Here is a 15,250-nt window from a genome sequence, read left to right as displayed (position 1 = left end):
GTACTACGCATTGAGGAGGAGAGATTGTTTTGGAGCGTATCACCTTATAACTGAGATTATACTCAGATCGGCCTCAGAGGGTCCACTGTTTTAGGATCAGGAGTCCTACACCAGATCACGTAGTAAACATGTAATCAAACACTCAAACACCCGCAGTGCTGCTACCCAGGAATGCCGTAAACAACATAGACACCTAGAAAGGAATGCCGTAAACAACATAGACACCTAGAGAGGAATGCCGTAAACAACATAGACACCTAGAAAGGAATGCCGTAAACAACATAGACACCTAGACAGTAATGCCATAAACAACATAGACACCTAGAAAGGAATGCCGTAAACAACATAGACACCTAGAAAGGAATGCCGTAAACAACATAGACACCTAGAAAGGAATGCCGTAAACAACATAGACACCTAGAAAGGAATGCCGTAAACAACATAGACACCTAGAAAGGAATGCCGTAAACAACATAGACACCTAGAAAGGAATGCCGTAAACAACATAGACACCTAGAAAGGAATGCCGTAAACAACATAGACACCTACAAAGCAGAACCTTCTTGCAACATTACTGTTTTTCTTATTTTGGTAACACTTTTCATTACTTCTTCTCGTCCAGTGTTCTCTTATACAGCTGTAGTAACACTGTAATTACTCTAGTAACGTGGTAACATGTTGTTAGATTGTTTGTAGTTTTTTGGTCAAACAGCATACATCTGGTTCTATGGTGTAATGTTGATCACATTGTGGAACTCCTAATAAAGAGGCAGTTGAAACTGAATGCTAGTATTTCCAGATATTGTTATTGTTGTTCTGGGTGTAAGAAATAAAAGGCTTGTTGAGATACATGCAGTTTCAAGAAAAGGCACACACTACTCCCAGGATCACATGACGTTGGTCACAAAGAGACAAAAACACCTGCCACTGTCTAAACCATGGCTGTTCAACGTCGGCCCTGGAGGGCTGAAACACTTCTGGTTTGTATCCTCTCCTTCAATTAAGGGACTCATTCAGACCTGGGACACCAGGTGAGTGCACTTAACTAGCAGAAACAAAAAAACATAACTATTTAGGCCCTGCAGAACTGGAATTGAACAGCCCTGGTCTAAACTGTACCTTTTGTGCTTTTCACACCACAGAAAGTATAAACACAGCCTATGTGTAGTGCTAATTGAACTATAACTTCTGGGGTTGAATAGTCATAGCTTTTTTTTTATATAATAATAGGTTGTATAACCCAACCACACATTTGATCATTCTTAGAAGTGTGAATTAGCTTATGTAGAGGTAGTGGTATTTTCAGACATTGTTATTGTTGCGGGTGTGAACTATTTATTTATTGAATTTGATTTAACCTTTATTTAACTAGGCAAGTCAGTTAAGAACAAATTCTTATTTGCAATGACGGCTTAACGAAAGGCTAGAAGGCATGTTGCACTCCCGTGATGCTATTACGGGATAATTTTTATTTGGTTTTAGTATAATGGTTGATGAAAATAAGGATGTGTGGTTTTCTCCTACAAATACGGATATCTGTGTGTGTATCTGTGTGGGTGGTTGGGCAGGAGTCAGGGGGAGGTTGTTGTGTGTGATCTGTGATGTAATTATTCTGTGCCCAGGGATCATGATGAAGGGGACAGAGTCACAGTTTCAGTGGGTTATCCAAACATGCGACAAAGATCTCACATTAACTAGCCATTAACCATTAGAAGCACAGGAAATTCAATGACTCATGTGGTTCTGGATTGACAGAGCATCACATGCATCATCAAATCAAATCAAATAAAATGTATTTATATAGCCCTTCGTACATCAGCTGATATCTCAAAGCGCTGTACAGAAACCCAGCCTAAAACCCCAAACAGCAAGCAACGCAGGTGTAGAAGCACGGTGGCTAGGAAAATGACATGTAAACTAAATCAAAGGGGTCATCAGGTGTAATAAGAGTTGTTATAATACCTTATTTCTTGTCATGAGAATCTTTATAATTCTCAGAAGATTTAGGTGACTGTCCTCCAGACACAGTCGACTCACAAGTTCCTTTAAATCTACATGTTGAATGTATCACACTGTAATTTCATGTTTTCTAATGAAGGGATGAATTTAGAGGCAGGTTTCACTTTTTTCAATTCTTTTGTCCGATCGTATTTTCTCAGGGGATAATGCTGAGTAATGTGCCATAGTGTGTTGTGGCATCAGAGACACCAAGAGTTACAGACTGGATTGTGCAATAGTGAGTGACAAAAAGTGACCGGGAGAGAAAGCAATTCTGTCTCCAGGGATTTTCTGTTATTCATTTGCTGGAACCTAGCATTAACTCTGAATGTACTACAGTACAGGAATGTCAGAGGAAAACATTTCTCCAAAAGTTATCTCTCTGTCTACTTTTGGTTACTAAAAGTTTTTCATCTATATTTTGTTTAATTATTTCAGATACTAGAAGAAAAAGAGTCACCAAAAAAGGTTTAAAATTGAAGAATTTAGAGAAGGTAGAGAATCTATCAACAAGGTACTCTCTCTCTCTCTCTCTCTCTCTCTCTCTCTCTCTCTCTCTCTCTCTCTCTCTCTACACTCTTAGAAAAAAAGGTGCTATCTAGGACCTGAAATGTGTCTTCGGCTGTCCACATAGGAAAACCCTTTGAAGAACCCTTTTTGGTTCTAGGTAGAACTCTTCTGGGTTCCATGTAAAACCCTTTCCACAGAGGGTTCTACATGGAACCCAAAATAGTTCTACCTGTTACCAAAAAAGGTTGTACCTACCTCCTGCCATGTATATATATACATGGCAGGAGGTAGTGACAAGCTAGCCAGGCACCTGTAACCCTGGAAACTGGTCTAACCTGCTCCCGTTCCAACGGCAGGTGAACAACCGAGGAGTGTTTGTGCTTGTTCCCTTTCTAGAGAGAACTCTTACCAAATACCTGCTTCAAACCTGATGACTCTCTAAATTATACCAATAGTAAACATTTAATTTCCACAGATATTAATGTGTTTGTAAGAAAATATCTTGCATCCTAGAGTACAGTCCTTCATAGTCAGCAGTTACCCTTCTCCACCACATGGTGTCTCCTTGAGTTGCAGTCTGTTAGAATTACATTTAGGATGATGTACCAATCTACCAATCAGCTCCCCTGTTGTGATTCAAACCTTATCCTGTAGGTATTCTGTCTGTGGGTAGCCTTCTCTAGGTGTTCCTGGACACGTGTGTTTGTATTGTGATATGAGTCTAGGATTATAGCCAGTCTCCCCAGAGTTATCTTAGACTAGTACAACGCTGCTACCAACTGTTAGGCAAATTAGTCTTTTGCAGAAACTGAACTATGCATTTCTGATTCATTTTGAGTCACAAAGCTGCTCATACATATTTTGGTTGGGAATATTACAGTAACTACAGTAACGGGAGCCAACATATAAAATATAATTATGTGGAACTTAATCGTAGCTTCTGTTTTCATGATGAGGCTTGCGTTATCGATGATGCTTGTCCTCACACATCTCTGAAGTAACTTAATTTTATTTCTAGATAAAACAAATGAAATCTTCTGTAAACAGAGATCATTTTTGTATTTTTACTCCTCAGTTCCCCTTCGTATTAGGGAGTAACCACTAAGATTGTTGAATGTTTAATTACTCCTCAGTTCCCCTTCGTATTAGGGAGTAACCACTAAGATTGTTGAATGTTTAATTACTCCTCAGTTCCCCTTCGTATTAGGGAGTAACCACTAAGATTGTTGAATGTTTAATTACTCCTCAGTTCCCCTTCGTATTAGGGAGTAACCACTAAGATTGTTGAATGTTTAATTACTCCTCAGTTCCCCTTCGTATTAGGGAGTAACCACTAAGATTGTTGAATGTTTAATTACTCCTCAGTTCCCCTTCGTATTAGGGAGTAACCACTAAGATTGTTGAATGTTTAATTACTCCTCAGTTCCCCTTCGTATTAGGGAGTAACCACTAAGATTGTTGAATGTTTAATTACTCCTCAGTTCCCCTTCGTATTAGGGAGTAACCACTAAGATTGTTGAATGTTTAATTACTCCTCAGTTCCCCTTCGTATTAGGGAGTAACCACTAAGATTGTTGAATGTTTAATTACTCCTCAGTTCCCCTTCGTATTAGGGAGTAACCACTAAGATTGTTGAATGTTTAATTACTCCTCAGTTCCCCTTCGTATTAGGGAGTAACCACTAAGATTGTTGAATGTTTAATTACTCCTCAGTTCCCCTTCGTATTAGGGAGTAACCACTAAGATTGTTGAATGTTTAATTACTCCTCAGTTCCCCTTCGTATTAGGGAGTAACCACTAAGATTGTTGAATGTTTAATTACTCCTCAGTTCCCCTTCGTATTAGGGAGTAACCACTAAGATTGTTGAATGTTTAATTGACACTTTTTAAGTATTTTTGTAGTTTGCATTTAACACCACATTTAATGAGCTTTATACAACTTGCTGTAGGCAAAACAGCTATAGGGTCAACCTGAGATCAGGTGTAAACCAGATCCTCGTTGGACCATTTCGACAGACAGACAGACAGACAGACAGACAGACAGACAGACATGGCTCCCTCTGGCTGGACAACCATTATACACACCCATAAACAACTCTGGCTGCAATATCCCTGTTCTGATCTGATAAGGACATTCAGCATCTCAAAAAAAAAGATAAAAAGATATTTCATAAGGTCATTCAGGGATTTTCAGGGACTTTCAGTGATGATTCAGTGATAATACGTTTTTGGCCTTCCAACAACCTGTAGTGGAGATCAGCCAAGTGAGATGGCATGTGTTGTTAGGTGTTGTTTTAACTATCTGGTGGGAGGTATGAAACAGCAGTGACCCCTGTTTTGACCTATGACTCCAGTGATGACCCCTGTTAGTGAGAGAAATGCCTATAATGGACTATAAATCACATAGAGCTGGCCAGCCAACCCTAACAACTCTACCAGGACAGGACAGTTGTTTGTCTGATAGCCACCCTTCATCATTTTATTTACGTCCAGATAACATCCATTACAACTTCAGTGAATACGCTAACAAACAAGGTGAAACGTTGATAGGGCTAGAGGTTTTCCTGTTCAGTTCACATGTTTTTTTCATGGTATAAGACTTATAGAACTTAATTGAACAAAACAGGCAGAGTAAGACACATGTTCAGTGCCAGGCCTGTTCTGAGCAGAGCGGTTTCTCCCAAGAGGTATAATGTATCTGTCTAACTGACTGAACAAAGCCTGTCATTGTGTGTCTTGACCTCATATGCAGAGACAGTGATTCAGTTACTGGAACTACCCGATTTAGCTGTGAAGCGAAAATATCAATGTTACCCTAAAATATTTGGTGTTATTTGAATGTAAACTGACTCCACTTTACAATCTTCTTAGCAGTATAAAGAACGGTAGAATATGTTTATCCCACTCTCCTTGTCTTTCCCCCTTTCTCCCTAACTGACTAAAGTCTTATCCAGGGCGTTCTGAGCCAAGGAGATCTGATATCATCTTTAGAGGGCTGTGCTCTGAGACACAGAGCGCCTTCTATCCAGACCAAACCTGAGAGACCCAGGGATAGGGAGTGACTACTGCAGCCCAACCCCAGCCCAGAAGACACAGGAACAGAGACAGACAACAGCCCAGTGCCAGGGGACAAGGGGAGACTACAACAGCTCTGCACAAGGGACAGACCACAGCCCAAGATCACATCACCAAGAACAGAGAAAGACGACAGCCACAGACCAGGACCAGAGCACCCAGGGACAGGGAGAGACTAGTTCCAGAGATGGCCTCGGCCGGCCTGGAGATCCTGGGTATGATCCTTTGTGTGTCAGGCTGGCTAGGGGTCATGGTAGCCTGTGGCCTGCCAATGTGGAGAGTAGCCGCCTACATTGGCCAGAACATTGTCATATCTCAAGTGATCTGGGAGGGCCTGTGGATGAACTGTTCTGTCCAGAGCACGGGCCAGATGCACTGCAAGGTCCACGACTCCATGCTTGGACTCCCTGTGGACCTACAGGCGGCCCGAGCCCTGGTCATCGTCTCTATGGTGCTGTGCATCATGGGCATCGGCCTGTCTGTAGCCGGGGCCAAGTGCACCAACTGCAGCTCGGACACGGGCAGCAAGCCTCGCATGTTGCTGGGAGCCGGGGTGACCTTCATCATGGCGGGGCTGTTGCTGCTGACGGCTGTATCGTGGACGGCTAACACCATCGTCTTGGATTTTTACGACCCGATGCTGGAGGAAACGGGGAAGAGGGAGTTTGGGAACTCACTGTATTTTGGATGGACTGCCTCCTGTCTGCTTCTCCTAGGGGGAGCTCTACTCTGCTGCTCCTGCCCCCCGAAAGCACCCCAGGGTGGGAACGGGGCTGGGTCTGGGCACCACAAGGTGGTGAACTACTCTGCGGTCAAGTCTCCCATGTCTGTCAATGGATATATGAGGAGGGACTATGTGTGAGAGAGTGTATGTTCAATGGCTTTAGTATAGAGACAGCCCCTTGAGACTGATGGGACTGATGGGATAACTAGTGTTAGCGACCCCCCTTTCCTGATTGCACACTATAGGGGTAGTGCAGAACAAATGCAGCCATGTGGGATATTTGATTCAGATATAAAGTATAAATGATTGCCGATTAATGCTAGATTGTGTTTTACATATATGATTTCTGTGAAGCTAGAGACATGCATTTATAGAGTCAAATAAATTAGAGAAATATCCTATTCATGTTTTACCTGTTCAAAAATGTGTACTAAATTTCAAATGAATGTTACTCAATGATGAAGATTTAGATCATGAAAATGTTAATGTTGTTTAAAATAATTAAAATAACTTTCCCATTTAACCCTAAGTAAGTTGTGTCTACTCAGAATCTTCTAGCACGACTGACAATGATGATACAAAAATGAAGATAAGTTCACTCTTTACCGGGGAAATTACAGCATTTTGCATTATTATCCAGCAGTATGATATCATAATGAGAGTACATCATGCACTGTGCCAGCTAATGTGTGTATACAATAGTATACATCATACTGACAAGCAACTCCTTTTTTGTTAAATTGGCTTATAGCAGGGACATTCCCTTCTGAAAGTAAGGTCTTATCACAGATGATATAACCACAGGAATGCTATGAATGTGCGGAGGGGTAACTGTGCCTATGGTTAAGGATGAAACTGGCTTAATAAGGTCAGGCTACCAACGAAACACTGAGACAGGACATCCCATTGAAGACACAGGATCTGAAGAAATATACCAAAATATAGGGAAGGAATGCCTGCAGGTCCATATCGCCTGAAATCTAGACAACTCAGCCCGTCTACCGCTCACAAATACGTTTTTTGATTTCAATGCTAATGTGAGCAGCAACAATGTCATTTTTGTTTCTGAAGGGTGCCTTCTGCTGCCTTCCATTGTGCCCCCTGTTCCATTTGGGAGAGTGAAACTGAGCCTGACAAAAAGCAGCCATTTTCATAGGGAGGGGAGGTAGGTAACCCACACTGTGATCATAAGGTGAACTAGCTTCTTTCACAATGCTCCCATTGATGAAAAATAAGACAATGGCTTTATTTACATTATAGTCTAAGAATAAGATAAGGGGAAAACACTTTTAAGACAGTCTTATAGCATAGACTTAAAGTACTGCCTAGGGATGTTTGAGCATCGTACAAACAAGCATAGCCTCCAATAGCTCTATTGTGTTACTCAGTCTGTTCACCTGGGGAGTGTAAGTACCCATCTATAACCATGCATGAGTCCAGTGTATGTGTGTGGGACTTCCTGTGCTGCAGACAGTTGAGACAGTTCAAATAATGGTGAAACCCTTTGGTGCAGAGTGACCTTGAGGAGAGGACACTGTCTGATAACACTGACCCACTCATCACATCAACTCCCAAGCCACAATGACCACTATCCCACTCACTCACTGGGAGATGTTTGTCCACTGGACAGACAGCCAAATAGAAACTTGTCTAACTGTGATCTCTAAATCTGTTAGCCAAACAAAGACAAAAGATAACGGAGTCTCACATTTTGTCAGAAATCTTCAATGGCAGTCAGAAAGAAGATACAATTTACTATGAAATTCAGGCTTGTCTGTTGTCTGAATCATGGCAGTGGAAAACCATGATCAAATGCAGCTTTGCATTTATTCATTGTGCAACGTCATCTCCCAAAATAATGTTATCAGGTACCAGAGAGAGCAGTCATTGGCTCCTGACCCAGGTCATGTCATTTTGAAAGAAAGTGATCCAAGAAAGAGCCCTACTGCTGGGGTTGGAAACCAGATGAAAAGATATTCAGCAACAATGGAAGTTTGTTTAAAAATATATTTATTATTGAACCCAACGCAATTCAGCTTAGGCCTTCATTAGGGTATTTGGGTTGGAAACTAGCCAATAGTGCTTGTACACAGTAGGCCAACACAGATTCTCCTAGGCAGCTCTCTCTAAGGGTTAGCAGTAATACACTGAGGTAAACACTCCACAGAGAGCTAAATATGTATCTTGAACTGAACATAATTGTACAATGGTAGACATCTGTTGAACTAACACATGAGTTTATGTTATTCCCAATTCCTCCACTTGTAATTATTACCTTGTCCATTCTTAACCTGTTCGTTATCCTTTAACTATTTCGCTTTGGCCATTTATTGACCTTCCCCTCAGCCCAAACAGTTGGGGATCAATCATGGCCCAACCTTTCAATCATTAATCTGTGCAGCCAAGCCGTTCTCATGCCAAAGCTTGTTCTGGGGGTCGTTGAGAAGAAAGAAAAGAAAAAACATTTGAAAACCTCCTTGGCCAATCGCCATGAGACTCTACCTTCTGTTGGTGGAGTGCTATAAAGATAACTGGGAGTATACAGGTGGTGAGAATTCCAGAGCAGAACCCAGACAGTGAAACCGTTCTGTACGTGAAGTTGAGACAGTGAAGTGAAGAGAGTGAAGACACCTGTAGACTTGCTTACAGAGGAAGGTAAAACAAGAAAATGGCTGTGTTGGGACTAGAGATCCTGGGGATGATCCTGGCTGTCCTGGGTTGGATATTGAGCATCGTGTCCTGCACCCTGCCCATGTGGAGGGTGTCCGCTTTCATTGGGGTCAACATCATCACGGCTCAGACCATCTGGGAGGGCATCTGGATGACCTGTGTGGTCCAAAGCACGGGCCAGATGCAGTGTAAGGTATATGACTCCATGCTGGCCCTCAGCTCGGACCTGCAGGCAGCCCGAGCCCTCACAGTCATCTCCATAGTTGTGGGAATCATGGGGGTGCTGGTGGCCGTGGTGGGGGCTAAGTGTACCAACTGTGTAAAGGACGAGACGGCCAAGGCCCGGGTGATGATCGCAGCGGGGGTAGCCTTCATCGTAGCAGCGCTGACGCAGCTGATCCCTGTGTCCTGGTCAGCCAACAGTATCATCATGGAGTTCTATAGTCCCATCACTCCTGAGGCTCACAAAAGGGAGATTGGAGGGGCTCTCTACCTGGGCTGGGCTGCAGCCGCTTTTCTCCTCATTGGGGGGTGCATCCTGTGCTGTAGTTGCCCCCCACAACCTGAGAAGAGGTATGCAGGGCCGCCCTCGCGGATGGTGTACTCCCTGACCAGGTCTGTGGCCCCTAGCGGCTATGACAAAAGAGACTATGTTTGAACTGACCTGGATATCTGGCAGCAGCTGCTTTCTGCTTTCTGCTCAGCGGACGAAGGACATTTGATACCAACCTTGAATTCCAGAACAGATAAAATGGTGGTGATTTCTACCAATACAATAAAATACTGCTTTTTTACTGGATCATTTTTGATGGTGCTCTGTTGAAGGGGAACACAACAAACTGGACTTGATGTACTTTTATTTCGTACTGTATGCCTGTTTAAAATATACAAAGGTGTTGTAAATATTGTATTGTAATCTTACTATCTGAAAGGAGTTGAATTGAAACCATCTGCATTGTTACATTTTATATTCTATAGACTGAATGAATAACAGCTTATGTTGTGTGTATGTTGGATAACAATATGCCAAACACTGACCGTTTAACAGCTTTTGTTAAGTGTGAAAATATCAACTATTTTGATGTTCGATGTGTGTCAATTTCACAATAAAAACTGTTTCATAAAACTTCATTTTTTCTTCAAATATTTTTTAATATAATGACAGAAAAATATAACTTGTTGCTATATGTTACTTTATACAGTACATTTCATTCACATTATTAAGTGATTTGCTACATGGGAAGTGCCACTAGGTCCTGTGCTACTCGCTATACAGTTTATAAGAAAAGTATGTTTGAATCTCTCAGCTTATATCAGAGAACTGCCTCTGTGTCATTCATTCTACCCAGATCAGGAAATAACAGGCATTTTCCTTCACTGATCCTTGGGTATCTATCCATGGTAATGATGTGTTGAGTTGGATTCTCTTTCATAGCTGCTAGCTAACTGTCTGACTACCATATCTGTTGGGCTTAGATAACAAGGAGCTTGCTTTGTCAGCCCCCCACTTTCAGCCATTCCAAAATGGCCCCCAAAACAATGGGTCTGTTTCATAGCAAGATGGGGATCGGAGAGAGTTATCAACACCGGGTCATGAAAGTCTATTATCCCAGTTTCTGGGGCATAACTAGGGGAGACCCTCCCGGTTTTTAGGAATTCAAGGGCACTGGAGTCAGTGACAGACAGACATGACCGTTAGACCACGTCAAATAGAGTGAACAAGACAGCTTGTTGCCGATGAATTGAGATCAGGCATTCTTATTTTACAAGCTGCTTCAGCTAATGCTGTGAGAGAATGATTGCTCTGAGGAGACAAGATTAGGGCTAATCTATTATTAATGAGTAAAGGGAAATTCCCCCACTTTTCAACCTCATTTTTAATTTAGGTTTAAAATATATATATATATAAAGTTAAAAAGTTCTAACCGATGTCAAAAGCTAAAACATTTTAAAAAGAGTGATTTTCACACTCTATGAGACACTATGAGATTCGTGGTGACGTGAAGAGAAAGATAATACCCTCCCTCTGGCTAGTAACTCCTTGCAGGTTTTGAAAACCACCATTTTTTTTAAACAACTTTTAATCCTACCCTGTGATGTCACAGAGAAGCATTTTTTTGGACCTTCCAGGGCTCCTCCCTTCAGCTGATCTGGGATATAAAGGATACTTGTCTTCCCGGCTGCACCAGAACATCACACATCACAAACTCACAGGTGCTAGGGGCTAAATTAAGTCAATTGGTGTTAGTGTCTCTGACTCTGGCTGGTCTCTTTCTTTCTCACAGATCCTCTGTCAGATCCTCTCAGGTATCTCAGGTGTGACGGAACACGGCGCACTGAAAGGAACACAGAAGGAGCTCCAGCAACAACAGAACTACCACCATGTCTGCAGGGTTGGAGTTAGTGGGGATCGCTCTATGCGTATTAGGATGGATCATTGCCATCGTGTCCTGCACCCTGCCCATGTGGCGAGTAACAGCCTTCATCGGCAGCAACATCGTCACGGCTCAGATCATCTGGGAGGGCCTGTGGATGACCTGTGTTGTCCAGAGCACAGGCCAGATGCAGTGTAAGGTCTATGACTCCATGCTGGCCCTCTCCCAGGACCTCCAGGCCGCCAGGGCCCTCACGGTCATCTCCATCCTCCTGGCCATCCTGGCCGTGCTCATCGCCATCGCCGGGGCCAAGTGCACCAACTGTATTGAGGACGAGGCAGCCAAAGCTAAAGTCATGATCATCTCTGGGGTGTTCTTCATCGTGTCGGGAGTCATGCAGCTGATACCAGTGTCCTGGTCAGCCAACACTATCATCCGGGACTTCTACAACCCGCTGCTGACTGATGCTCAGCGCAGGGAGTTAGGGGCAGCGCTCTACATTGGCTGGGGGGCTTCAGCCCTCATGATCCTCGGGGGAAGCCTCCTCTGCTGTTCCTGTCCCCCTCGGGAGAAGAGGTACAACCCCTCACGGATGGCATACTCTGTCTCACGCTCTACCCCAGGTGGGCCCGGGTTCGAGAGAAAAGACTATGTGTGATGGGACGATGGATGGGACAAGGACTATTTATATAGCAACCAAAAACATTATTCTACACGTGTTTCTAATGGGGCTTCATGAATCCCAAGGAGACTCCGCAATGAAGGGATGTGTTTGTTTTTGCTTTTTTCACCATTGTTTTGTTGGATTTGTCTACGTGTGTACAGTACTTGTCTCTGTAATAACTACTCTGAAGGAAAAGCATAGAAGTTCCAGGGCCGGATTGTGTAAGAAAGAAGGATCATATGCTTTCCATTTGGGTTTAGTGAGAACAAAGGAAATTAAAAATAAGATCAGTAGTCTCTACATTTATTAATTCAATTACAAGGTTTTAAGGGTTGGATTATTAGTGAGCTATGCATATCCATTGAAAATATATCAAGCTCATTTAAATACATACACAAGCCTAATTGAATTAATGACATAACGTTTGTACTTTTATGATTATTCCTGTCTAAGATGTTAGTCATTGAGTCCTTTCATATTTTAAATCACTAACATTTCATTATTTCCGTAGCTTCAGGCAACGACGCTACATCAAATGATATAGAATGTAGAATATTCAATCATTATCTTCTCATTGGCATTTCTCTATGTTATTGCCTCATATAAATGACGCATTGCTTGGGTTTCAGAAACTAAGGAAGGCTGTTAAAAATACTACATTTGACTGATACGTTAATAAAACGACAGAGGTGGGAAAAAAAAATGTTTCACTGCAAGAATACAGAAGATTTAACAAAATCAGTATGTTCACAAATACTTTTTTAAGGAACTGTGTTTATTTTTTATGTGGGATTTGAATTTTGTGTTGGAATATTTTTGCATTTTGTTTTGTAAAAGACTTTGTGAAAGAGATGCATTTGTTTGATGGTGATGTTCTATCATCAGTGTGATTGTGTGATGTAATCATCTGTTTGGATGCCAGGAAGAGTAACGACTGCCTTGGCAGCAGCTAATGGGGATCCTAATAAGATCCGAAATACTACTAACATGCAGAGTACTGTAACTGTACTGAATGCTGTCAACTGCACTCCAGATAGATGACAGATGAATTCAACACAGTGTGGATAGTGGTGCACAGAGGGAAGGGAGAACAGGTTGGGAGCAGACGAACTGAAGGCCTCAGTGTTTTGGGGCAATGAGGAGAAATGGGGGCATTGTGCACCTGTGTCCAGCCAGAACAGTGCTACAGTGTGTGTTAGTCCTGCAGTGTTAACTGCACATCACCTGCTTTTTAATAAAGACAGTTATTTTATGAAGGTTTGCATCTCTATTGGTTTAATTCAGAAAGCAATAATCAATTATGTATATATTTTCCTCTTGTTTTATTTCGTTACCATCTGCACACAGAGGTTCATACACTACCAACAATATATTTGTTGTACTTCAGCAGTTTTGTAATGTTTTTTTTGTAATCCAATGAGAAGTTGATGGATGCTGGGATAAGGATCAGTACATGTGCCAGTGTAAGGTAGCCTCAAATGCAATCCAAGAGGCCATGTTACCGCCACCAATCAGTAACTTTACCACAACAGCAATAAACAATTACCAACAAGATATCACCTCACAGGTGCAGGTGGCAAATGTTATGTCAGCAGAGTAGGAAAAGAAGACTGAAATAAATGATAAAAAGGTAGAATTATATTCAGTAGCAGCAGGCCTAGAGCATATATCATCTTCAATTAAGGACGTAGATGAATCCAAGAAATACACAGGAACCAAATGTCTAATTGTTTCTAAAACCAAATTTGAAGTCTGTTTCCTGCATGCTGGCTGTGACTTTAAGACGTCCAGTCTCATGTTTAAAACACCTCCTGTAGCACCTTACAAATGCTGAAATATTAATTGGGCTCTCATAGTAAATATGGGAGAGAAAAGTCCCTGGAGACTGGAGTCTCACCTTACCAGCACCTTACCAGCCAACTGTTGTCTCTTCCTCCACATATCAATGTCACTTCAAACAAAATATCTATCTAATCACCATGACTGGATCCAGTGATATTAACTACTGTACCGTTTCAGTTTGGCTATAGTCCATTGTTATTTCCTCCGAAAAGGGGGATCACATGTACATTAAAAAGCTAAGATATGCATATAAACAGAATAAGCAGCTCTATAGTTATTGAAGCATGGTGTCCCTACATTTTCCCGTTGATTATTCAAATGACTTTTCAACTGAGTCAAATGCAACCTTTTGACATTGCAACAGAAGGCAACAACCATTCAACTTCTGTAACAAAACTGTATGAACTCCAATCATGATGATTTCAAAGTAATGTCATTTGATACAGTTGAAAAACAAAACCAATGTATTTGTCATTTGCTAATTTGCGTTGTTGTTGTTGGCTGACTGATGGTCCTACTAAATGAAAGTTAGGATAATGGGATCTCTTTCTAAGATGTTTGGAAATCTTGGAAGTGTGATGTCCAAAAGCTTCAGTTTCAAAAGATGTAGATCTGGTGAGAGACTATTATTAAACTGATCACGTTAAGTGGTACCTGCTACATATGCAGTTCAGATGGCTTTTCCTATACAAGACTGGGGCAGTATAGTGTGTTTGAAGGGTGTTAATCATTGATCCAACCTCAGGGTTATTTCAGCAGTATTACCATGGTGGGCTGGAGATCTCTATGCCTCATAAAGTATATTTGGTTTGGGGGGTTATACAGCAGTCATTGCAACATGTTAAATTGAAAGGACTAAGGAAAGTCAAGTTTACACAGTAAACAAAGCATTCTCTCTCTGACATGAGTCATAAAACTGGAGTTCAGAAACAGTGAGAGACTATTATTAGACTGATCACATTTAGTGGTACCTGCTGTGTTACATATGCAGTTCAGATGTCTCTCTCTCTCTCAGCTCTACTCTGCTGGCTCTGGACAGCGAAACCCTGACTGATCACATGACCGATACTGAACTACATGAAGGGACCGAACAGACAGAGAAGTTGCTAGGCACCTGGAGTCCCGAGGGAAAAGGCCTTCCTTTATTCATCCACCATGAAAGGAACAACACAGCCCCTTTGTGTGTCCTGTCCTGTCTACTCTGTAGGAACAAAACCTTAGAAACTACATATTTAGTGTAATGAACAGAGTAGTTAACAAAGGACTGATCTGTGGAAGCTACCTCCAACCATTTCTAAATGTGTTGTTCTGTCTTCCTTTATCTTCTTAAATAAACTGAAAACAAACTAAAGTTATCAGATAATAGTATAATGAAGCAGGTGAGAATAACAT

General features: G+C 41.8%; 3 protein-coding genes across 4 annotated transcripts; all 3 read left to right on the top strand.

Moving 5' to 3' along the window:
• The first annotated feature begins 5,284 nt into the window (after positions 1-5,284).
• LOC110507721 (claudin-4-like) lies at positions 5,285-6,836 on the top strand. Its single transcript, XM_021587922.3, has one exon. It carries the CDS (start codon positions 5,771-5,773, stop codon positions 6,443-6,445), a length of 675 nt encoding a protein of 224 aa, XP_021443597.1. The 5' UTR covers positions 5,285-5,770; the 3' UTR covers positions 6,446-6,836.
• Positions 6,837-7,178: 342 nt separating this feature from the next.
• LOC110507719 (claudin-3) lies at positions 7,179-13,272 on the top strand. Of its 2 annotated transcripts, XM_090223566.1 has the most exons (3): positions 7,207-7,269; positions 7,379-7,472; positions 11,263-13,272. In XM_090223566.1, exon 3 carries the CDS (start codon positions 11,360-11,362, stop codon positions 12,008-12,010), a length of 651 nt encoding a protein of 216 aa, XP_090079692.1. In that variant the 5' UTR covers positions 7,207-7,269; positions 7,379-7,472; positions 11,263-11,359; the 3' UTR covers positions 12,011-13,272. The 2 variants fall into 2 exon arrangements, with proteins under 2 accessions (XP_021443595.1, XP_090079692.1); XM_021587920.3 differs by having other exon boundaries at positions 7,179-7,472.
• On the top strand, positions 8,302-10,103 carry LOC110507720 (claudin-3-like). The gene has a single exon (XM_021587921.3). It carries the CDS (start codon positions 8,976-8,978, stop codon positions 9,633-9,635), a length of 660 nt encoding a protein of 219 aa, XP_021443596.1. The 5' UTR covers positions 8,302-8,975; the 3' UTR covers positions 9,636-10,103.
• Positions 13,273-15,250: the final 1,978 nt, after the last annotated feature.

This window comes from Oncorhynchus mykiss, chromosome 27, assembly GCF_057628025.1.
Source record: "Oncorhynchus mykiss isolate SJ-2025 chromosome 27, ASM5762802v1, whole genome shotgun sequence".
NCBI classification, from domain to species: Eukaryota; Metazoa; Chordata; class Actinopteri; order Salmoniformes; family Salmonidae; genus Oncorhynchus; species Oncorhynchus mykiss.
The sequence above is the reverse complement of the archived record's forward strand: the minus strand, read 5'-3'. Positions and strand labels throughout refer to the sequence as shown.